The 19,639-nt window shown below is 38.8% G+C and overlaps 1 protein-coding gene across 2 annotated transcripts in view; it reads right to left on the bottom strand.

The window, feature by feature from the left end:
* LOC127647152 (histone deacetylase 5-like) overlaps positions 1 to 19,639 on the bottom strand; it is a 115,771-nt gene that overhangs the window by 88,906 nt on the left and 7,226 nt on the right. The window contains exon 2 of one of the 2 annotated variants that reach the window (XM_052131234.1): positions 5,744 to 5,963. The exons of the other annotated variant lie outside the window; for it this stretch is intronic. Coding sequence (XP_051987194.1) covers positions 5,744 to 5,765 — 22 coding nt within the window. The 5' untranslated portion in view covers positions 5,766 to 5,963. The remainder of the gene's footprint in view (positions 1 to 5,743; positions 5,964 to 19,639) is intronic. 2 annotated transcript variants of the gene reach the window in all.

Here is a 19,639-nt window from a genome sequence, read left to right as displayed (position 1 = left end):
TGAAAGGCTTCTGCAGATGGAATGACCTTTTATTGGAGGAACAGAACTGTACAACATGTCCCCAAGAGAACAAAAGGGCGCTTCATGGTTGAACAGATTGACATTCGTTTCTTCTTGATGGCCTGGATACCCTGGATCACATGAAGCTTCATTTAAAATGATGCTGGATGTTTATTTCAGCTTTAACTCCTTTACTAGAATTTCAAGGAAAAGAACATTGCTGCTTTTTCTAAAACTTTTCTAAAATGTAGAAAAAAAAAATTTCATAGCACTTGGCTTGATGCTGCCTCCAATCTGATCAGCAGCACACGTGTGCGTGCTTCAAAGGAACGTAACAGGTTGACAACATGGAGACTGATATAAAAGAACCTGTTACTATTTACTACTATCAGCTCTATGTCAAGCTGGACCCCATATCATCTACACCTTCACTCTCCACTTTAAATGCCTGCCTGGAGGAGACAAGGGCATGGATGACGGATAACTTCCTCCAGTTAAACAGCACCAAAACTGAAGGTCTCCTCATTGGGACCCCACACCAACTCCGATCTTCCCCCCTGACAGTCTACTCATTTGCTGGCCATGATATTTCTTTGACGTCCTCTATAATAAACTTGGGGGTTCGATTTGACGCCCACCTATCATTTAACACTCACATCCAACACACATGTAAAACTGCACTTTGTCATCTCCGGAACATTTCCAAACTCCGCCCCTCCCTCTCTTTTTCTGATGCAGAGATGCTGGTGCATGCCTTTGTCTCCTCCAAGCTTGACTACTGCAATTCACTACTTGTTGGGATCCCTGGCAGGAGCATACAAAGATTGCAGTACATTCAGAACTGCGCTGCCAGGGTCCTGATGGGGGTTCGCAAAATTGAGCACATCACACCCATCCTCCAAAAACTTCACTGGCTCCCTGTTAGACTCAGGATTGATTATAAGATCTGTCTCCTGACCTATCAGTGTGTCTACGGTAGCGCACCAGTGTACCTTAAAGAACTCATTACTTTGCATAATCCACACCGACATCTCCGCTCTTCTGACAGCCACAAACTCCAGGTTCCTAAGTCCAAACTCCGTACTATGGGAGATAGGGCCTTCCAGGTAGCTGCGCCTAGAATGTGGAATGCTCTCCCTAATCACCTGAGGGCGTCACAGTCTATAGAGGTTTTTAAATATAAATTAAAGACCCACTTATTTTTAACTGCTTTTTCTTAAAACATATCCTGTTCTTGTTGTCACCAATTGTTCTTAATTTTGTTATTAAGTGTTTTAATCTATTTTTATTGTTTTTTTTTTTTACCTGTGCACTTGTAGCACTTTGAGATGTTCCTTCATGTGTAAAGTGCATTACAAATAAAATTTATTATTATTATTATTATTATCATGTGCAAATGTACAGTGTGATTGTAGCTCATCTTTGTCCATCATGAAATGTACACACAAGCTTAATAAAACCATAACTGGCCTCTGCATGCTGCGAGTGTTGATGAACTGTCTCCTTTCTTTTCTTTAAATACCCATTATAAAGTGACAGTTCTTGGCGCTTAATATATAATCATTTAAATAGGAGAATCAAACATCCACCGATTCTTATTTTACTGTGATGATTCAGATAGATCGCTAATTATTGCTTTGTTTCTTTGACATGTTTCAAATGTATCTGCATCTATAGCCACCATTTGGGAAGCAATAATTCTGACAAACTTTGCAAGTTGAAATATATTGATAAATCATTTAATATCGCTATGATACTTAGCATGTGCCTCTAGAGGATCCTCACTCCACGCTGACTGAAATGATGAATGTAGATAATCAGATTTTAAAACACAGCCTTTTGCAGTTTAGTATTAAATGCAAGGCCATATTTTGTTTTAAAGATTTATATTTTTTCCATATTGCCCAGCCCTATTTTAAACTATCAATGCTCTAGATACAACAATAAATTCCATCTGTTGTTATATCATGAGCACAGCAAACAAACAGGCCAATCACCAAAGAGCCCTCCAGGCACTGATGATGTGGAGTGGGGTGCAGTGAAGAAGGTTGCCACGGCATCCAGTGACATTCAAAGACATCACGAGGGGGGTAGAGGTTTAATAGAGGTTGTTACCAGCTCTAATTATAAACGGCTAGAGTCAGAGAGAGGCAGGAGGAGACGGGTGGAGAGGAGAGTGTGGGGACGGGTGAAGGGGCAAAGGTATGAATTAAGGAGCATTAATGATGTAGAAATCTTTGATGGGAATAGGAGGAGGAGAGGATGACAATAGATGCAGGAAGATGGACAAAATCTACCGGGTACTAAGAAACAAATTTTTTCTTTACTTGAGCACCAAGCCATGAAACACTGGCTGAGATGCACCTAAGACAAGACAATTATATGCAATTACAATATGCACACAACAACAGGTTACTCAGCTGCTGACAAATCCTTCGAAAAGTGATCTAATTGCTTCAGCTGCAAGGTTGCATTACTACAATAACAAACGGCTTCCAATAACGCCACACTAATCCTTTGTTTTCAAATACAATGCTAATTGTTTAGATTGATGTAATTTCAACAATTGCAATGCAGATTTTAAAATATCACCAACTTTTAAAAAACAGATCATATTTTGAAGAACTAAGGCCATATCCAGGCTAACAGGTTTCCATTTAAAGGGTTAGTTCACCCAAATATGAAAATCCTCTCAAGATTTACTTACGTTTAAGCCATCCCAGATGTGTATGACTTTCCTCCTTCAGTAGAACCGAAATTAAGATTTTTATAAGCAGATTTCAGCTTAGTTTTTTTCCATACAATGCATTTAAATGGTGGCATCAGGCTGCTTGACGGTCCAAAAGGCATATTTTGGCAGTATAAAAGTAATCCACATGATTGCAGTCGATCAATTAATATCTTCTGAAGCAAATCCATAGGTATGTGTAAAAATAAATCGATAATTAAAACTTAATTAACTTTATAAAACTGCTTCCTGCAAGCAGTCGATGCATCTGTGACACAAGAGCTCACACGAGAAGCCAGAAGCTTGCACTTGGTACAAACGAATGTCAAGCAAGAGTTAGTTCATTTAAAACAGAAATACACCACTGGCCAGCACCAACGATTTAAAGTTTTAAAAACGTATTAAATATCAATTATGTTGTGTCGAATGCTGGCAGGAAGCAATTTTTAAAATGAATTAATTTTAATTATCAATTTATTTTTACACAAACTTCTGGATTTGCTTCAGAAGACATTAATTGATCGACTGAAGTTTTGTGGATTACATTTATGCTGCCTAAATATGCCTTTTGGACCGTCAAACAGCCAGCAGACACATCTGGGATGGCATAGAGGTAAGAAAATTATGAAAGAATTGTTATTTTTGGGTGAACTAACCCTTTAATCACAATTTCAGTGTTCTCGTTTACATGGACACCAGAAAGCAATTTATTGCGAGAAAGGTGCTTAAGACTCAAAACTGGTATATGCATTTATATGCACTGTGTTTGCGGCTTTCTGTTTACTCTCATAAACATCTGGAAAGGTCAGAAAGCAGCCTTCTTCACAGTAAAGTAATTTTCCTGCCACCAACTATCTGATTTATTTTTCTCCATATGTGGCAACACCTCTAAACTCACCAGGCGTGATCGGAGACTAAGATGCTTACAACTGAGCAGTCCACCACAGATGAAATGAGGGACTTAGATATAAACAAAAAAAATCTGTTCAAGAGTAAATCTTATGGACTGATGAAAAAATGTATAGTCCCTACCAGATGGGTTCAAAAGTCTGCAAATATCTGTAAGACCAAGATTTTTACACATCCTGTGAAGCGTCAATGTTGCATTAGGGAACTTGCACACTTTTGCTTCACTACGATCAAGGACTGAGTTCATCAAAAGATTAAAGTCTTCTCCCAATATTATATCATGAGGGGTGCCATCAGCTTGCAACATCCCTTCAAGATCTATAAAAAAGCCCTGATCATCAGCGTTAGGTGCATAAATATTAGCCAAAACAAGACTTTGCCCATAAATTTCTGCTAAAACAATAATGACTCTTCCTAATTTATCTTTAATCTGTTTCAGACATTTGAATTGTAGATGCTTACTTATCAGTGTAATGGCTCCCCTGCTCTTAACTGAGCCAGCACTCAAGAAAATTTCAACCCCATATCTTCCCAAATTTGTAAACTTCATGCGGGGAAAGACGCATTTCTTGAAGAAACATTCTATCATATTTCTTAAGCTTAAGAATATAAATAACATTCCTTCTTTTTATGGAGTGCCACAACCATTCCACGTGGAGAGAGACAGTCCACTCATATTAACATTTTACATTTTGACATATGAGAAAAAATGTATAATGTCAAAAACAAAATGATAAAGCCCACATTCCAACATTAGTGCAACAATCAAACCCCGAAATTTGCTCAGAAACAAACAAACAGAAACAATTAAAAGTGTGCATTAACCCCGCGCATGACAGCACCAACTGGCATCCATCCCTCTTAACTCAAACATTCCATGTACGCCTACGAGAGCCCCAGCGACAACTTTTCCATCGGATTACTCAAGTCCGGTGTTTCTATAAAACATTTTGTGAGACAGAATTACACAACAAAAGATAATCTATAAAACAAACTTCAGCCAATAGGCAGAATAAACACAAAGAGCATGTAGATTCATCCACAAAACTGTCGCAAAGGTGTGTTACTCCACAAAACAAACTTCAGCCGCTAGGCGGAACCAGCCAAAACCCTATGAGCTTGCTTGATTTCCAGCTTATGGCCTGTTTTGTCAAGCAAATTTGGAAAGAGCCCATCCAAGAATTTCACCATATCCTGAGGGAATTTGGCCTCAGGAATCCCGATGATTTGGACATTATTCCGCCTGCTACGGTTCTCCATGCCCTCCAACTTCTCCCAGCCACGCTCCAAATCCACCTTGGTCTCTAGCGGATTAGTAGATAATTCCCTCTCCGATGACTCCAGATAATCGATCAGTTTCTCGACATCCCCCCTTCTTGTAACCACCTCAGAGAATTTAGTCTCCATGGCAGTGATCGACTGACGTATTATAGCAAGATCCTCAAGTCAACAACGACCTTCATTAGCATTGCCAACAAGTTCAACATCTCGCACCGAATTTCCCTAATTTCTCTGACCAAATTGACTCCCTGGCTCGGGGCCTTCTCGGGAGGGTCAGCTTGAGCACATAAGTGTCTTTTAATGTCTCCAGAGCACGAGGATTTTTAATTATTTGACATATTGTACTCCTAGTACAGAGACTCACCTGAATCTATCAATCAAACTCCATAAATTATCAATGTCACTGTTAAGGGAAAGCACAGTGAGACTACTTAAAAAAAAATTATAATCATTTTAGCTATATTCTTTCTTCTAGTGTTTTAAGATAACTATGGACATTGGATAACTTTCCAGAGGTACCGAAGAGCCGCTATGTTCACACAAATTGACAGCAAATAAAGCAATTTGACAAACCGCATTGTATCGTTTGCATTTCATTATAAAATTGACTTAGTTTTAAAGATAAAACCCGAAAATAAAAAGCCCATTGCGACCAACAAATTATTTTGATGGAGCATGTCACATTTTATAAACAAAATGCAAATGCTGGTGGGACAATAGAACTTTAGGATGATGGATGATCACTGTGTACAGTATTAAAACATTTTTTTAATGATCATCGTAGTAAAGAACGAGTGATACAAACTAAAGTTTTTGAGTTCTTACCTGGTGTATTAGGTGAATTCATGGATGAGCTACTTCTTTGACTCCAAAGTTTTGTAAGGATGTTGTGTGAGCTGGAAAAGTAAGTTTGGTTTCACTCAGTGAAGGAGGCAAGCTGCTGAAAGATGCCAAGCTCTAAAGGGGGTCCTCTGTTTCAGCCATGACCATAGACCTCACCAGGAGGGCTGTGATGGCTGCTAGTGCCAGTAGCAGAAGACCCTCACTGCAACAGGTAGAAACACATTGGACTTAATGGAGCGGAGACCACCAATATCAAAAAGATGCAATTAAATGTATTTGTGACTGAAGCTGCCAAGCATCTTCATTTGTGCTCCACAGAAAAAAAGTCTTGCAACAACATGAGGGTGAGAAAATAATGGGGTGAACAATGCCTTAAACATCTAAATGATTACACATTAGTCCCAACGGTGCACTTAAGCTTTAAATGTTCTATACATGAGACCAAAAATTGCTCATTTGTTTTTCAAAGTGTGCATTAGGTCCCCTTGCAAGCCACTATAAAAGAGTGTAAAGAATATAAAAGAATAAAACTCTTTATTAACAGGCTTAATAAAGAGTCATTAATTCCAGTGTCAGAAAGTTGAGCAATTATGTTTGGCTTGTAAGGGGGGCAGTACGCTTGTTGCTTCCAAAACAGATCCAGGGGGCCTAATGGATGACTCACTCTGCCTCAGAGTCAGTTGAGATGCACTACAATACCCATGCTGCCTTGCAGCAACTGGATACACAGCAGGATAGCACATTACCCATGTTGCCTAATGATTCTACCATTAGCCCTGCCCCAAGCAAAGAACAGAGAGGCTCCAGATCATCTAGTTTTAGTGATTAGACACTGGCCCACACTTCCGGAGTCTTAGGTGTGTTGTACATTCCAATAGATATTATTATGTAACTTACAGCATTCTGAGCAGGTTTGGGGATTTCAATATTTTTAAACATGCTTCTTGCGTAATACCCTTTTCATTTACTGAAATATACATGTCAACATGAAATATTAAGATTTGAGACTCTGATCAGCTGAAAAATGCTGGCTTTATTGTGATGTACATATACATAATTTAAAGTTATCCAAGTATACTAAGTAAGTATAACCTTGTTGTGTTCATAATAGATTACCTTCATTAAACATTTAATTTAAAAAATCCACATGATTCAAAACTTTACCAGGCGCACCCATTAAAGTGATAATTCACCATAAGGGGACATTAAGCAGAATGGCAGCCTCAGTCACCATTCACTTACATTGTATGAAAAATAAGATGCAATAAAATAAATGGTGACTGAGGCTAACATTCTGTCTAGCACCATTTTTTTGTGTTCCACTGTATTATGGCAGAATTAAACTTTTTGGGTGAACATAAGAACTCCACAGTAAGGATGGCAGAATATATATATATAAATATATATAATATAAAACTATATATATATAGTTTTTTTTTTTATTCTGTTGAACACAAAGATTTTTAAAAGAATATCTCAGCTCTGTAAGTGAATGTACCAAAGCTCTGAAAGCACATAAAGGCAGCATTAAAGGAATTCAAATGACACTGGTTCAATCTATGTCTTCAGAAGAGATCTGATAAGTGTGGGTGAGAAACAGATCAATATTTAAATCCTTTTTTACTAATAAATCTCCACTTTCACATTCTTCTTCTTGTGTTTTTGGTGATTCAATTCTTTGTGCATATCGCCACTTACTGGGCAAGATAATTAATTGTAAAAAATGGACTTTATATATTATACATTTATATAAATGTATATTTTTCTCACCTACACCTATCATATTGCTTCTGAAAATCATTGTATGAGTCGTATGATTTTTGTACTTTTTACTTCAAAGTTCTGGTCACCGTTCACTTGCATTGTATTGAGCAACAGAGCTGAGATTTTCTTAAAAAAAAACCCTTCATTTGTGTTCTGCAGAAGAAAGAAAGTCACACATCTGGGATGGAATGAGGGTGAGAAAATGAGAGCATTTAAATTTTTTGGTGAACTATCCCTTTAATTGGATGTATAGAAGAAATAAGTCATATGGGTTTGGAACATGGTGGTGAATGACAATTTACATTATTAACAATAATATTAATATTAGTAGTATTATTAATCATTCTGCAATGTATGTTAAATGTGTATCATATAACGGAATATAGGAGAGTAAACATCCAATACGTTATATGTGAAAGTAACTAGTTACTCACTACTTGAGTATTCTTTTTATTGGACACTCTCTTACGCTTACTCAAGTAAATTATAACATTATTACTTTTATTTGAGTAATAATTTTTTAAGTAATTGTACTTTTACATGAATAAGGTTTTTGGCTACTCTACCCACCTCTGCATTTAACAATCTACAGGAAGACACATCCTAGGATCAGCATCCACTAGGTGTGACTGCCAAGAAAATACCGTTCAGTTGCTGTTTTATCCTGCCTGCAAATCACCCACGCTCACTGGCCCTCTCGCTTTTACGGCTGCCTACCTTTCTTCATTGCTATTTTTTCTGCATCTCAGGCTAAATGCCTGCTGATACATTGGGAATACAAATTCAGCGGTTTTCCACAGCATGGCTCAGTCAAAACCCACTACATCTGTGAACTCCAGGAACAAGCAATTGCGGGCATGCTCGGCCAATTGCAGAGCCCTAATTGCAGTGAGGAATACCCATGTGTATATGGTTGAAACACGCAGAGGAAGCTCTTTCTCTGCCTGAGAACCGCAGCCATTGTCTCGCCTTGCTCAGAAAGCTCCTGTGCCGTAGTCTCAAGGTAGCTGCTCCCCAAAGCATTTAACTTGAAAATGATGACACGGATGGAGGAAATGGCAATGACGCTGCAAATCTGGGGGCCTCCCAGACTTTGCATGCACTTTGTTGGGCTGACCAAACTGACTCGTGTCTATTTGAGGACACTACTCTTCCCGGTGTTTCCTTATTCGCGTACCAGCCACCAGGCTCTGGGGAAGATGAAGATGCTGTTCTTGAGGGCTCGTAGGGATGCTGTTAATGAGGAGGCTATCCCGTCGGCCCAGGCTGCACCAGTCAGCGGTTCAGCAGTGTTACCGCTTGTAATCCTCTTCGAAGGGTGTGAGCGAGTGGCCACTCGACTCAACATTGAATGGCCGGCACTCCAAAACACTGTCAATTGGGAAAGGGATGTCTATGACGAGAAACTGTTTGGGCTGCCGCCTGTCCTGAGAAAACAGCTCTTGCTCATCCTCCTAGTGTGTGCAAAGCACATGAAGTTCTACTGGGGAGAACAGCTCGAAGTTGTGGAAGGAAATTGTAACTGTCAATAACCTTTTCCTGCGTAATGCCCGCCAGGCCATCCAAGCCTCCAGCCGCTCAATGGCATTATCCATTGCGGGTGAACACGCACAGTGGCTAAATCTCTCTGGTCTGCCCGACAGCAAGAAAAGGCACATTGCAGTCAAACCGCGCCTTCAGAGGCATCAAGGTCAAGTGCGCTGTGACAATACCACAATTATAGCACAAATCAATCGCCAAGGAGGGATGGGCTCCCCTCAGCTTCACTGCCTAGCCTACAAACTTTTGGTATGGAGCAGTCAGCAATTCCTTTCATTCAGTGCGACTTACGTCCCAGGTGTTTTGAGCTCTGGTGCGGATCTCCTGTCAAGGGGGGTACCCTCTCTATGGAGAGTGGAGACTCCATCCTCAGGTAGTATGCATGTTATGGGAGAGATTCGGTCGGGCTTCCATCGATCTCTTTGCCTCGCGCAAAAACACCAATTCCCCTATATTCTTCTCTCTAAAGGACGCCCCACTAAGTGTAGATGCACTAGCACATCCATGGCCCAATGTGCTGCTCTATGACTTTCCCACTCTCAGTTTTATTTTTCCCACTCTAGCCAGAATGAGGGAGCAGAGATTAACACTACTTCTCATAGCACCCAGATGGCCCAAAGCACTGTGGCTGGCGGAGATAATTCCCCTCCTTCATGCCCAGCCGTGCCCACTCCCATTGCACACAGACCCTTTGTCTTAGGCAAACAGAGAAATATGCCACCCTCGCTCAGACAGGGTGGCGCTATGGGCCGGCCCCTGAAAGGTCCAACCTGAACACACTGTGTATCTGTGACTAAACACTGATATTACACAAAATGATGTGAATTACAAAATTTTTCAAATACCCGCCACTTACAAAATGCTAGGGCCTCGTCCACGAGGACTATGTCTTATTGTAAGTGACGGGTATTTGAAAAATTTTGTAATTCACATCATTTGGTGTAATATCAGTGTTTAGTCACAGATACACAATGCTTTCTACAAAACCTTTTGGACAAAGGGAACAATTTTTTAACCATCAATGTTTACCTGGCAGATATTTCTGCTTGCCACATTGACTTCAATGATGCAGCAGTAGGGCAGCATCCTCTCATTCATAGATGCATGATGGGTGTTCGCCATTCTATGTCAGTTACTAGAAAGCTTGTTCCTGAGTGAGACCTCTCCGTGGTGCTGGAAGCTCTTTCACAGCTGCCTTTTGAGCCCTTGGAAAATATTTCTTTAAAGATTTTGTCCTACAAAACAGATATACTCCTTGCACTGGCATCAGCATGCCCTTTTTATTCATCATTCTTGTACAAGATTTTTCCCAGGCATGGAGAAGGTTTCTCTAGTACAGTTTATTTTATGGTCTCAGATATAAGGGCCTTTTAAATGGCATTGGTCACATGCGCCTATCTGTCAAGCCAGACTTGGTGCAATTGGATGCTTCTCCATAGGTGGATCTCTCCACTTGATGTTTCAGAGAACTGGGGTTACAAAAACGGTAACCTATCGTTTTTATTATTAAATGTTTAAATCATTAAACTAAACGTTTCATGAAAATTATAAGTAATTGGAAAAATTCAAATTCATCTGCCAGACACTTCGAAAAAATTTACAAAGCTTTATTGCTATTCTTTTGCATAGTTTGTTTTGAATCTGCAGTAAATCATGGGTAAAATTGGCAGCTTTGCACTGAGCAGAAGAAAAGACCCGAGTCCTCTGAGACAGGATAATCTGGGCCCCACCTGCTGGTCAAAGCATGCAACTACATCAGGAAGTGTACAACATGAATTCTCGCCACCCTCAGAAGTGTAATTTGTCTAATGATTGAATATTACCACAGCATACTTCCTGGTGTGGAATAGTTAACATGATCAAACTATAAAAATCTCAAATAATTGAGTAGACAGCAGTATTCCAGGTACTATAGGTTTTCTAATAACAGTATAGGTCTGCATGAATCAATATCTGTATGAACACATGCAAGTGTTATCAGTTCAAAACCAATACACTGTACAGAGTCACTGATAAATGTCTTTAAATAGTCTTGGTGTTTTGCTTTGATGAATTTATATAGTAACTTTATGGATGCTGGGTTTCTTGAGCAATGTTTCAAATGGTAATCTCAAAATGCAAATTCAAAATATATGTGTGCCTCAAAGAATCTGAAAATAATGAAGCTCTACAGAGCGGTTTCTTACACTTGTGTTTTCAAGGTGCGCAACCTTCATTGTAGTGTGATTCACGTCAGAGGAGTCTTATAATAAAAGATTGAGAATCCAGTTATAAATAAAAAAATTTAAAAAAAGGTTACAATATCAAAGCTTGGCTTCTTAAAGAAATGTTATGAGTGCAATAAAAATTATGCTCAATCAACAACATAAATTGACCCTTACAAGGGTCTCACAATAGAAAAAGTGTAGCCATGAGCATAAACATTATATGTGTTAACATTATTTCAGTGTGATAAAATCGCTTCATAACCTTATCTGTTTAGTTAAATCCAATATTACTACTTTGTTGCCATGACAACATAAAGTTGCTTACAAGGTTTACAAGTGTTATCACAGTAAAATCATGCTAACCTGTATAATGCTTACATCTTGTGGCTATACTTTTGCAACAGTGTATTTTAACATTTATTACATTTACCATTCACTTCCATACTAAGTGCCTTACTGTTAACGTGATTTTCTTTTCGTTCTTTTTTATGAATGAGGGATGAAATAATGTTTTGTGCTAATCAACATTGTGCTAATAATGCTGTTGATTGAGCTTAACTCGTACAGAACCTGGAAAAATCCTTTAAGAAAATTTAAAAATCAACATAAATCTGAACAGTTATGAAACAGTTATATGTTTGTCATGCGGTTCCAAGATCTGACCTATGGACCTTTAGTGTTTTTCATGTTATCCATAAGGCTTGTTCTTTCCTCTGGTCACAGCCAGCACAGACATGTCCCAAGGCCTTTTCGATCGCTAACATGCGTGCACAGTTCCTGGAAAGCCTTGTATTGACACCAGAGCAGGCTGAAGCTGCTCTCTAAAGCTTAGTCCGTGATTTAATGCAAGAGCTGAAAGCTCCTCCAGTCCAAATCTTTCCAATCCTCACTATCTCTCTCTCTACACTCACGCAAGTGGTCAGGTTCCATGCCAGCAAGCTGATCAACATTTAATGCTATTAAAAAGGATGGGAATTTAAGGAGAGTTTAAACACTGGCTTATTCGTCAACGCTTGAGAGAATCATCCTTCCCAAGATGCTTAGCTCACTTTCTTTGAGGCTGATAACATGAGAAGGCATCAGTCACTCAAGAGGGTGTGAATGCAGTGGGATGGAAATGTGTTGATTATTGCTCTGCTCACTAGTGTCTGTGATTGATATTTCACCCTGCCCTTTTCTGTCCTAAAGAAGATTTCCAGACTACACAGGTCAACAAATTTGTCTATCCTTGCCAGGTGAAGCAAACCCCCCGATCACTATTAGAACAAGTGATCTGCCAAATACATTCAGTCAAAGCGTCTAGACACTAGACATGGTCACAATTCCAAGCCTGTCCAAGTCGAGTATCAAATCTTACAAGTCCAAGATTAAAGGATATTTCACCCAAAAAAATTATTGTCACAGTATTTTTTTTGCAATGACTAGAACAAAATTTAAGTCAATAATCAATCAATTTATTACTAAAGTGATTTAAAGGATAGTTCACCCAAAAATGAAAATGTTCTCATAATTTACTCACCCCCATGCCATCCCAGGTGTGTATGACTTACCATCTTCAGCAGAAGGCATTTGAAGAAAAATATCTTTGCTCAGTGTGTCCTTAATATGCAAGTGGATGGTGATCAGACATTTAAAGCTAATAACAGATAGTCAGCATAAAGGCAAAAAAAAGGCAAAGGTTAAACTAATGTATTCTATAGTAGTGTTGGTGGTGTAGTGGGCTAAAGCACTAAACTGCTAAGCAGAAGTTTGTCGGTTCGATCCCCACAGTCACCACCATTGTGTCCTTAAGCAAGGCACTTAACTCCAGGTTGCTCTGGGGGGATTGTCCCTATAATAAAGCTCTGTAAGTCGCTTTGGATAAAAGCATCTGCCAAATGCATAAATGTAAATGTAAGGGAAATGATGGTTTATGCTGACTGTGCTTTTTTGGAGCTTCAAAAGAACTGATCAACATCCACTTGCATTTTAAGGACCTATAAGCTAAGATATTTTTCTATTTTTCTTCAAATGTGTTCTGCTTATTAATGTAAGTCATACACACCTGAGATGGCATGAGGTTGAGTAAATGATGACAACATTTTCATTTTTGGGTGAACTGACAAATCAAACATGGCAGATATGTTTATTACATCAAACCTCATTGGTTTTCATTGCATCTTGTGATAAAATATGTGACATGACATCAGGTCACTAGACGCAGTAAGAACCATTGAGTAAGAAGAAGTTTATCTTTTGTCAATTTTAAGTCAGGTCTAAATTCACTGTGCCTTTAAATCTTAGAACATAAAACAGCTGTTGACATCAGTGTTTAAGTGCAGGTTAAAAGTGCAACCACCACCACCATGCTTCACCGCCGATTCTCATCAGACCAGAGAATCTCGTTTCTCACAGTCCTTTAGGTGCTTTTTTGCAAATTCTATGCAGGCTTTCATGTGTCTTGTACTGAGGAGAGGATTCCATCTGGCCACTCTGCCATAAAGCCCAGATCAGTGGAGTGTTGCAGTAATGGTTGTCCTTCTGCAAGTTTTTCCATCTCAAAACATGATCTCTGGAGCTCAACCAGAGTGACCATTGGGTTCTTGGTCACCTCTCTTACCAAGGCCCCTCTCCCCTGATTGCTCAGTTTGGCTGGGCGGCCAGCTCTAGTTAGAGTCCTTGTTGTATCAAACATTTTCCATTTAAGAATTATGGAGACCACTGTGCTCTTATGAACCTTCATTGTAGCCATAAAATATTTTTAACCTTCCCCAGATCTGTGCCTCAACACAATCCTGTCTCTGAGCTCTGCAGGCAGTTTCTTTGACCTCATGGGTTTTGCTCTGATATGCATTTTCAGCTGTGAGACCTTATATAAACAGGTGTGTGCCTTTCCAAATATTGTCCAATCAATTGAATTTGCCACAGGTGGACTCCAATCAAAGTGTAGAAACAGCTCAAAGACGATCCAGATAAATGGGATGCACCTGAGCTAAATTTCTAGTGTCTGAAAACGTATTTGAACGTGATATTTAAGTATTTTCTTTTTAATAAATTAGCAAAGTTATAAAAAATCTGGTTTTTGCTTTGCCTTTATGGGGTATGGAGTGTAGATTGGTGTGGAAAAACATAATTTAAAGAATTTTAGCATAAGGCTGCAACAACAAAATGTGAAAAAATGATGGGGTCTGAACAATTTCTGAATGCGCTGTATACTTAATTTGACTGTGCACGCTTACAGGCACGATACAACTACTATGATATACTGGACTATTTCTCTTCAGACTTGAGTTTTACAAATGCAGTTATCTTCTGACCTCCTCACACACATTCTCTAGATGTGCACATACACTGTTGTTATTTTCATCTCCCTATCATCTTTGTTTAACAGCGGTAAAATCCTCTAGTGCCACCGTAATTCCAGTGGCACACTAAATTATATGAAACTCACGGTTAAAAAGGTATACTTTTGGCAGAACAATAATGTAAAGAAAAGTATGCCCTAGCCTTTAGACATGACCTGCAACAAGACTCTACAATCTGTTGAACATACCGCATATGAATGCCTAACAACCTAATTTTCATTCATGTCAAATTAATAATGGCATCTATCCTGAATAAGGCCCATCTCACGTTAAAATAAGGATATATGGATCTGTGGTAAAAGTGGTCACAGGAATAATTGTAGCTGGGTATTTTAAACCTTTAACCACTTCTGGCTTTTGGCCGGAGCACTAGGGATGCATTATCCAAATGACGTGCAAGGATAAAAATAGTACTACAGATTTAGCATGCTGCCAACCACCCACCCCTCCACCCCCCTCACTGTTTCTTCATCTACCCCCAGTTGGTCTGAGGGGAATAAGTGGGGATTCGATTGCCGGGCAATGGGTGTGCTGCTTCTCAAGAATAAGGTGAAAGCTGTTTGGTGACCCAGGAAGTGCTCACCTAGGAGACAGCAGAGACAAAAGCCCTTGTGTCATTCCCCTGAGATGCAATCAAGAGGCTTGTTTGACATGTTTGTGAATGTAGCCCTTCAGACCAAAAGCTTTGATCTGGAGTACACACTCATTTAAACAAATACAGATAATCAGTTAAGTGTTTTAATGCAACCAAAACCTCCATTGGATTGCATTACTATGCTGGCGCTACATGTTATAACCATTAATAATTAATATTTTTAAGGTCCTACAAAATTCTGTCTTTGCAGACAACACTGCATTCAGCCAGCAAAAATGATGCAATAGATTTGGGATGTACAATATATTGTACTACTGCCCCCTAATAGTAGACCAATCGTTAGTCGATGAGAAGAGTCCTGGTCGATCAAGTTTTGATTGGTCTGTTGTTCACAGAAAAAAAAAACCTCCACAGGTAGTCACGCAGTCAGTGATGGACAGACATGATCGTTGACACGGCTGGTGCGGTAATTATGTCGGGCTGGAAATCAAAGTGTGGCATCATTTCGAGAGGGTAAAGGATGACCCCAAGAAGGTGACATGCAATGCAAATATTCGTCTATCATTCATCGACCTCAAACATGGCTTATCATTTGAAGTAGCCTAACGTTAACCAATTAACATGGCCGCTTGCTCTAACGTTAGATAACCTAGATAAATATGCGCTATTAGGCTTATCCAACTGTTCATGGGGAGTGGGGAAGCTAAATTAGTACCGTTCTTACTGCATGTTAAACTTCATGTGCATTTTCCTCTATAAATTAACAAAATGTTCAGACAGTCTCCTTGCTGGATTTTCCGACAGATTCAGAATCATTACCACATTTGCTGGTGTCACTGTGGCTTGCTTCGTGCGTGCGCTTGTAAAATGTGTATTTTAAAGGCTCTTTATTACAGTTTAGTAATTCTCTGTAATGTAGAACAGTGTTGGCAATGTTACGTATAACGTTCTTTCTCAGCCCTGGAACTCAAACCATTTTCTGATGCCGATGTCTCTTGGTGGGGCACGTTGTGAGTTGTGCATTGGTGCCGTGGAGAATAGCGTGAAGCCTCCACAGATGCTATGTCTCGCGGTAACGCGTTCAACAAGCCACGTGATAAGATGCGCGGATTGACTGTCTCAGATGCGGAGGCACTGAGATTCATCCTCCGCCACTCGGATTGAGTCACAATGCCACCACGAGGATTTAGAGCACATTGGGATTTGGGCATTCCAAATTGGGGATACAATTTTAAAAAAATTACAATAATCACTTGTGTGAGTGACTTTATTTTTTTATATAATTTTCTGTATTATTTTTTTTAAGTACCTTATTTTTTGTGGATGTCCCAATGTGGACACTTGATTTGCACTTTGCAGAGAGCTCAATAATATATTCAAATTATATTTTGGTTGCATTATTCACATAATATATGTAATTGTGTAAAATAGGTACATATCATAATAACGATCGCAGGCCCCTGAATCACATCAAAATCTTATCTCGACTTTGAGGTATCGGCAAAAATCGGATTACTTGCTAAGAGAATAGATACAAGAACTTATCATAATAAAACTGCAGATTTACACCCCTATTTCTAATATCAATTTGTAATTGTATAATTGGCTATTTTTCAGTTATTAGTCATTACATGAATAAAATGATTGGCTTATTGAGTCAGAATTCATTTCAATATCAGTCCTTCCCTCCAATAATCAACATGTTGCTTGTTTCATCTCTTCATATTCAGCCTGGTAATATATATATATATATATTTATTTATTTATTTTTTAAACACTTACGAGTTATATATTATTTCTTACCACTTAAATAACCGGTGCACTCATAAGCCACATAAGGTTACACAGTCCTTGGCACTTTAGCACAGTTAAACTGAAGGCTGAAATTGGTTATTAGCATGCAGCAGGAGCACAGCAGGTATGGCAGCCACCCAACAGGACAGAGAGCAGCAGTGTCCTCCAACAGACCTCTTGAGTCCCAGCCCGCTGTGGTCCATAATTCTGGATGCCTCATCCACAGAGAGGAGAAACTACACAACCTATTCCATTAACAATCGAAGCCTGGTATCCTGCATTACCCCAAGACATACTAGGTTGCATATAAACCCATTACATATAGTACCAGTCAAAAGTTTGGACACATCCATGAATTCATATATTATGTTCTACTTTCTAGAATAATAATCATCATCATTAAAATAAATAAATAAATAAAAAACTATTACAAGAAAACTGCCAAATGCAGCAACCAATAAATGTTAAACAATCTCACATTTCAGCCTCTTCAAAAGTAGCCACTCTTTTTCTTGATAACAGCTTTTCTCAACCAACTTCAAGAGGTTTTGAAGGGGTTCCTATGTACACTAGGCATTTTTCAATTACAAATAAATAAAGAAATTCTTAATTATTTTTGGTAAAGAAATTCATTCATAGACACAATTTATCTTGGTCCACAAAACTAATTGCAAGCACTTAAGCATGAGCCTTTAGATCAAAAGGTTTTTAAGATCATAACAAACATGCATTCATTCAGGTGTGCAAAGAATTTTGACTGGTACTGTAGGCCTATATGAACCATTTACAGTAACCAGCCCAGAAAACTGGTCTGTGTGCAATACCTATAAGTTGGTTTGGAAATGTCTTAACATACACCAATGACCTGCTGAAACACAGACCAGAAGTCCGACGTAATGCCCAAAATGAAGTTTGCAACATAGGAGGCAAGCTGACAATATTGTACAGTTCCCTAGATGCTAGTGGGCTGCTATTCCTTCAATAGTCTTTTTCTTTTTTTATGACAGAGCAAATTTCAGATTTAAATACAGCTCTGTTGAGCAACCAATTCCAAAGCATTACTCTTAATTAGTCTTGCTTACAATAATTAAACTGTTGACTAAGAGCATAAAGTCTGGTTCCCACTGCAGCTTATTCTGGCCAAGAATTACCCAGACAGGAAGAGACTATCTTACCTTATATGAGAGTCAGGTAAATCTGTGTTGAATCAAATTTCAGAAAAACTGGTGTAAATGCTCACAGACAAATATAAATAAAAGAAATCCCATCACGCAAAGAGTCCAAGGGGAGACAAAAATAAGTGTATGTATAACTCATCTCTCAAGGGTCTGGCCACACATTTTGCACTTTTCCAAATGAATGAACCAAAACCATTTAATCCACAAAAAAAAAAAACTGAAATCAGAATAAGTCTACATCAAAATAATAATAAAAAACAAAAATGTATGTTCAAATAGACAGAAATGTTCTCATAACATATTTAGCTAAAGCTTAGTTTTCCAAACAATATAACATAGGGATGGACGATATATAGAATATTCATGATATAATCGCATTGATTTTGCTGATGATATAAAATATCGCAATGATTTGAATATGACTTAATGGCCACTTAAAAACATCAAGTCTGCATTTAGAGATGTAAGGGTGCACCTTAAGCAATTTAAGATTCTACACAGATTTTATTGGACCCCCTCTAGATTGTACATTTGGTCTTAAAGACACACCCAACTGCTGGTGATGCCAATCAGAAAATGGGGACGCAACCCCCGTTTTTTGGTGGTGTGTTAAGATCCAAGAATTTTGGTTGAGGGTTCAGAGTTATATGTGTGATGTATTGGGCACTCAAAATAAAAAATTTCCCCAGACTGCATTTTAGGCAATGGAGCAGTCATTAATATAGGGGATTAGCACAAAACAATTGGGTTCTAGCCAGTGTTATGATCGGTAGACAGGTCATCCTTAGGGGATTGAAGTCAGCTGGAGGGCACTCATTTCAGGAGTGGTACACTGTGATGGGCAGGGTAGCGGCATTTGAGGAGATGGCATGTAGAAAGCTAGGCAACTGGGATTTGTACAACAGGAAACGGGGTATCTATTTAGCATTTCTGGAAGGCTCTCGGGGAGGGGCAGCAGTGTGGGCCTAGTGGCTTTGGATGTGTATTGCAACATTTCTGTATTTAAAAAGTATGCTTTTTATGTCCTTTTTTATGTTTCTAAGTATTTTCTGCTGTTTTATTGCTTATTTGTGACACTCAAATCAAACTGCATCATGTTGCCTTTTTTTATCAAGTTTGTTCAACAATTCCTTTTTTTCAGTGCATTTTCAAAAGCCTTGTCTGCTTAGTTCACTGTGGATACCTCACCAGAAGCTCCCCTGTAGAACAAAATCTAACATCATCACAAATGCAATAACTTTTCATTTATTGCAGGGAGTGAACTACATCACTGTCTGCTTCTGCCCCTTTGATCATTACCATGTTCAAGACACAAACTCTTCCTTGAACTGGAATGTACACAGTCTAAAACACACCTTGATTACATAGTAACTAGACAGCACATGACACCACACTCACCTGATTTTTTAGCCTGTAATGACCAAAGCAATCCCAAAAATCACCACTTGACTGCATAA

The sequence above is a fragment of the Xyrauchen texanus genome, chromosome 8, assembly GCF_025860055.1.
Source record: "Xyrauchen texanus isolate HMW12.3.18 chromosome 8, RBS_HiC_50CHRs, whole genome shotgun sequence".
In the NCBI taxonomy this organism is placed as follows: Eukaryota; Metazoa; Chordata; class Actinopteri; order Cypriniformes; family Catostomidae; genus Xyrauchen; species Xyrauchen texanus.
This window is presented reverse-complemented; position numbering and strand designations above follow the sequence as displayed.